Source organism: Thamnophis elegans, chromosome 17, assembly GCF_009769535.1.
Source record: "Thamnophis elegans isolate rThaEle1 chromosome 17, rThaEle1.pri, whole genome shotgun sequence".
In the NCBI taxonomy this organism is placed as follows: domain Eukaryota; kingdom Metazoa; phylum Chordata; class Lepidosauria; order Squamata; family Colubridae; genus Thamnophis; species Thamnophis elegans.
In genome coordinates, this window is record NC_045557.1 from 9,455,115 (window position 1) to 9,461,135 (window position 6,021).

Sequence of the window (6,021 nt, forward strand, 5' to 3'; positions counted from 1 at the left end):
CTGCATCCAGTTTTGGTCCCCACACTATAAAAAAGATGTTGAGACTCTGGAAAGAGTGCAGAGAAGAGCAACCAGGATGATGATGTAAGAAGAATGGATGCTCGAATTGAGCATGTTTAGTTGATAGATGAAATCATCTAGATGATAGATGATGAATTGGGTATCTCTAGTTGATACAAAAAAGATGTTGAGTCTCTGGAAAGGGTGCAGAGAAGAGCAACCAGGATGATGAGGGGACTGGAGGCTAAAACATATGAAGAACGGTTGCGGGAATTGGGTATGGCTAGTCTAGGGAAAAGAAGGATGGGGGGTGACATGATAGCAGTCTTCCAATATTTGAGGTGTTGCCACAAATAAGAAGGGGTCAACCTAATCTCCAAAGCACCTAAAGGCAGAATAAGAAGCAACGGATGGAAACTAAACAAGGAGAGAAGCAACGTAGAAATAAGGAGGAATTTCCTGACAGTGAGAACCATTAATCAGTGGAACAATTTGCCTCCAGTAGTTATTAGTATACTCCCATCCCCAGAGGCTTTTAAGAGACTGGACAGCCATCTGTCTGAGATGGTATATAGGGTTTCCTGCCTGTGCGGGGTTTGGACTAGATGACCGCCAAGGTCCCTTCCAACTCTTGTTCTTTTCGCAGGTTGCAAAAAGGCTGCGGAGCCGGCTGCAACAGCGGAGGCAACATCGAAGATTCAGACTGTGGTGGGGGCTCGTCTCTCAGCAATAACCCCCCCGGGCACAGCGCACAGGTCCCCGGGAGCACGGCTCACAACGCCGGGCCGGCGGCTGTGAACCCCACCGAGCCGGGGACCACGGGTGCCCAATCTCAGGCAGGTAAGAAAACTTTCCGGAAGGTTGCCTGTGTCAGGATTCCAACAGATGCCCTAATTAATTCTCAGGAATGCTTCAGAGTTGACATTCGGCTCCCCTCACTTCCTGAAGGCGATTGGAAGGAAGAATTGGGGAGCACGGTTGGGGTGGAGCACTTGAGGCCTGATTTAAAGCTGGCTGGGGGACTTCTGGGTATTGAAGTCCACCGCTCTTAAAGTCGGCAACGTTGGAGGCCTGGGTGGATTTGATTTAAATCAAGTCGATTGATTTTAATCCTTAAAGAGCAGCTTTCATCTCCGTCCCGCAGCGGCTCCGCCCCTGACCCGCTATCGTTTCCCCGACAATCCCATTCACTTTAATGGGACGGCTGGTGGATGGGCCAATCGGGCTTTTGAGCTCATGCGCTAAAATAAGCTCTCCCCAAAAATAAATCCTCCCTCGAAAACTTTGCAACACAGCAGCAGCCATGAGGTGACCCCGCTCGCCGCCTCCTGCACCTCAAAAATAATAAGACCTCCCCGAAAATAAGGCCGAGCGCTTATTTCGGGGGCCAAAAGAAAATAAGACCTTGTCTGGTTTGAGGAGGAAACGGTATTTATAAGCTGCTTAGAAAGTTTCCTTTCATTCTTACTGTTTTCGCTTCCTCTTCACACTTCGAGCCTGGTGGTGCAGATACATTTCAGAAATTAATCATACAGTTTGTCATGTACGTAGATTTGCAAAACGATGGGATAAAGGAATATTCCTGAACTTCGTTTCATGATTTTATCTCATGGTTAGTGTGAAATTGTGGGAATGCGCCAATGCGGTGCATGTTATGTTAGGGCTTGAATTCACTGAATGAGCTTAAATATTGCAGAATATTTACAGCCTCGTGCTACATAACTAAGCTCCGTTTCACGCTGAATAAACTTAAATCATCCATGCATCTTAACTAGAAAGCTGTCTTTAGATGGATTTTTTTTTACTCCAAAAGCATTTTATTAAAATAAATTTGATATAAAAATTGAAAAAAACCTGATTTAAATTTTTAAAAATCATTTTTTAATTTTTTTTTTAAATCATCGATTTTTATCCACCCTCTTGGACACACCTGATTTCAAGGTACCTGTTTTACAAGCAAGAGGGAAAAATTGGGCTCGAAATCTTAGCTTGGGGGAAGAGCTGGCAGGGTTGGCTCACTTTGGAACGAAACTCAACCTTGCCCTCCCCGAAATACTTGTTCACACACGCTTCCTTCCACCTTGTGCCACTCTCTGCACTCCGAAGCTGGGTTCCCCCCCAGCACAGTTGGCACTGCCAAGCGAAACAACGAGCTGTCTCGGGAATCTATTCTGACCGAGGCTTCCCAAGAACACGAAGCCAACTCCTTGTCCTGACAAAAAACCCTTTTATTAATTTGCTGTGAATTCTGCTCCTTCACCTCCAGCAAAGTCTTTCGAGGGAGGATTTACAGTCACAGAACTTATCTGGCTTGGAGAGCTGCCAGGCCGAGATTTGCAAAACATGGCAAGGAATCTCGGAGAGTCACGAACCAATGAAGCGAACTAATAAGTCTCCTGCAAACTCCACTCCCCTTCTGCTCCTCTTTTATTTATTCTGGGAGGGGCCATTCATCGCCCACCTGTGGCCTTCCTCCCAAGTCGACCCCTGTTCTTTAACTGTTCCCTTCGTCTGGCCGCTCTGCGCATGCGCACTCCGGGAACAGGCTCCAGCTGTTCCTCTGCCTCGCTGATCTCCGACTCCGAAGGCAGCTGATAACTGTCAGACGGCGCTGGCTCCCTCTCTGCCTCTGACACAGAGCCTTTCCCAGACTCCAAGACTGGCCCATGTTCCTCCCCAACCTCCTCACTGTCCGAATCTGCTGCCTGTGGGCCACAACAGCGGGGTTAGCAGAAGCTGGAGGTGTGACGGGAGCTCACCCCATCCCACAGCAGCAACTGGGTCTTGACCGCGAGCCTGCCGATCGTCAGCCCAGCGCCCTAACCACATCCTAGCCACCGCGCTCCCATCCCCAGGCTGGCCTGACCTCCTTGCCTTGTTCTCTCCGCAGAATCCGATCCCAGCCTTCCTCCTCCGAGCCAGAGCTGGCTGGTCCAGCCCCAGCTAAGCCAGACCGACGGGCGACCCCCGCCGACCCCCGCTGCCTCGTGGCCTCCGGGCCCCCATTTCCTGGGAAGCCAGCTTTCCTGCGCCAGCTCCTTGGCTTCCGTGGCTGAGGGCGCCGGACGTACCCCTCTGCCCCTCCACCCCAGCCTCGGGACTCTCTCCCCTTTTGTCTACGAGGGTCTCTGCAGCAAGTGGAGCTTGCCCACCCGCAAAGGACTGAACGGGTTAGGGGGCAGCGAGAACGAATTCCCGCCCGGAACTCCGCCCCCCCACACAAAGGACAGCTCTTCTATAGCGACTAATGCTGTTGCCGCCTTGGGGACACTTACCATTGGAGGGAGCCCTAAATCTCAGGTAGGTAACCCCCCCCCTCGCCCCCAACTCCTTTTTACACAATTCCTCGTCTTTTTTTTAAAAAAAAAAAACATGGACACCCCCCCCCCCAAATATAAAATGGCCATCCGACTCTTGGCCAAGGTGACCCCCAAACTGGCACGAACGTGGTACTTAATTGGCATCCTGTTTCTGTTTGAGAAAGCCGAGCAGGGTTTGATTATGCACATTGCCCATCATTTAACGATCAGTGGCTGAGCGCCATGGTGGCGCAGTGGTCGGAAGGCCGTATGGCAGGCTAATGCTGACCACTGCCAAGAGTTCAATCCTGACAGGCTCCTGGTTGAACTCAGCCTTCCGGCCTTCTGTCTGTAAAATGAGGACCCTGATTGTTGGGGGCAAGAGGCTGACTCTGTAACCCACTTAGAAGGGGCTATAAAGCACTAGAAAGTGGTATATAAGTCTAATTGCTATTGCTATTCCATTCCATTCTATAGACTTGTATACTGCAGAATAGAACAGAACGGAATAGAATACAGAATAGAACAGGATTCAGAATAGAATAGAACAGAACAGAACAGAACACAGAATAGAATGGGATTCAGAATAGAACAGAATACAGAATAGAATAGGATTCAGAATAGAATAGAACAGAATACAGAATAGAACAGAACAGAATAAAATAAGATTCAGAATAGAATAGAACAGAATAGGATTCAGAATAGAATAGGATAGGATAGGATTCTGAATCCTATTCTATTCTGTATTCTATTCTATTCTAAATCCTATTTTATTCTATTCTGTATTCTATTCTGAATCCTATTTTATTCTATTCTGTATTCTGTTCTATTCTATTCCGAATCCTATTTTATTCTATTCTGTATTCTATTCTGTATTCTATTCTATTCTGAATCCTATTCTGAATCCTACTCTATTTTATTCTATTCTATTCCTGTGGTGGCACAGTGGTTAGAATGCAGTATTGCAGACTTAATTCTGCCAACTGCCAGCAGTTCGATCGTGACTGGCTCACGGTTTCTTTTTGTTTTTAATCAAAGCAAGTCGGTTTAGCCATCACCGTTAAACTCCCACCAACTTCTGCAGCCCTTCATCCGTTCCGGGAATCAAAAGCGTCCTTCCGTTGTTGGTTTTTTTGCGCTAAATCTCGCTGCCGTCCACACATATATAACGTTCATGCCTTTTCTCCCTTTCTCCCGCAGGCTCCCGCTCCAGGACCAGTCCCCGAGGCTGCCACCAGCACCCCTAGCCCACAGCTGCCTCTGGAACCCCCCTCCGCCGCCCCTCAAGAAGACTCTATGCTCCCCGAGCCCGACCCTCTGGTGGCGGAATGGGGCCGGCAACGAGAAGATGAAGACAGTCCCGCGGCCGGCCAGCCCCTCCTGGATCATCAATATTGAATTAGAAGTGGGGGGGGGGGGGGCGCACACTCTTGACGTCCTATAGAACTACGGGCTGGTCCCGTTTGACTCTTCCTGGCTTCCCCACCTGGTCACTCGTCACTCCCGGCTCTTCTGTTCATTCACACAACTCAACTTGACCCAATGTTTTTGTCTGCTAGACCAAGGACAAGCAATATAGGCTGTTTTAGCCTTGCCTGCAATTTCTTCCATTTGCACTTCCTTTCTTCCACCATCTCCCCCAAATCTCTTCCACTGGCCTGCAGGGGCAGGCTTCCTCCCTCCCCCTCCCCAAATCACAAGGACCCGCCTTGCTCACGCACTCTGTCCTTCACTGGGCGATGCTCAAGGCCGCCCCCGCCCCTCATTCCCCCTCCCTCTCCCCTGCTCTTTGTCGTCCCTCGGGGTTAATAATAACGATAATAATTCTTTTCGTTTTGTTTTGGTTTTTTCCCGCCCCGTCTTCCCCCTCCCCGGATCGTGGAGTTGGGGGTTGGTGGGAAAATTAAAAAACGTGGGAATGGGGGGGGGGGAATCTCACAGCAGCCGACGAACTTCGACCTTCAGGATTTGGAGAAAAGCGGGGAAAGACGCAAGACACAAGTTGTTGGGGTGTCTTTGCAGAAAATTGGAAAAGGTAAAGGTTCCCCTCGCACATCTGTGCTAGTCGTTCCCGACTCTAGGGGGCGGTGCTCATCCCCGTTTCAAAGCCGAGGAGCCAGCGCTGTCCGAAGACGTCTCCGTGGTCATGTGGCCGGCATGACTCAATGCCGAAGGCGCACGGGACGCTGTTATATTCCCACTAAAGGTGGTTCCTATTTTCCTGCTTGCATTTTTTACCTGCTTTCGAACTGCAGAAGCTGGGAAAAGTAACGGGAGCTCACTCCGTTATGCGGCACTAGGGATTCGAACGGCCGAACTGCCGACCTTTCTGATTGATAAATTCAGCGTCTTAGCCCCTGAACCACCGCGTCCCCTGGATAGAAGTTCTTTTTTGATAGGTTGGGGTGTTTATTGTCTCATTTCTCTTAAGGTCTATAGCAGGGTTTCCCAACCTTGGCAACTTGAAGATGTCTGGACTTCAACTCCCAGAATTCCCCAGCCAGCATTCGCTGGCTGGGGAATTCTGGGAGTTGAAGTCCGGACATCTTCAAGTTGCCAAGGTTGGGAAACCCTGGTCTATAGAGATAGTATAGTATATATACTATATAGAGATAGTATAGTATATATACTATATAGAGAGATACTAGGCAATTGGGTGTTTTTTCCCATTTAAGATGTTTCGCTTCTCATCCAAGAAGCTTCTTCGGTTCTGACTCAGAGC

At 49.2% G+C, this 6,021-nt stretch overlaps 1 protein-coding gene across 2 annotated transcripts in view; it reads left to right on the plus strand.

Annotated features, from left to right (window-relative positions):
- PCNX3 (pecanex 3) overlaps positions 1-5,131 on the plus strand; it is a 64,229-nt gene extending 59,098 nt beyond the window's left edge. For both annotated transcript variants that reach the window (XM_032233973.1, XM_032233974.1), the window contains 3 exons: positions 647-840; positions 2,891-3,300; positions 4,500-5,131. In XM_032233973.1, coding sequence (XP_032089864.1) covers positions 647-840; positions 2,891-3,300; positions 4,500-4,697 — 802 coding nt within the window. In that variant the 3' untranslated portion in view covers positions 4,698-5,131. The remainder of the gene's footprint in view (positions 1-646; positions 841-2,890; positions 3,301-4,499) is intronic.
- Positions 5,132-6,021: the final 890 nt, after the last annotated feature.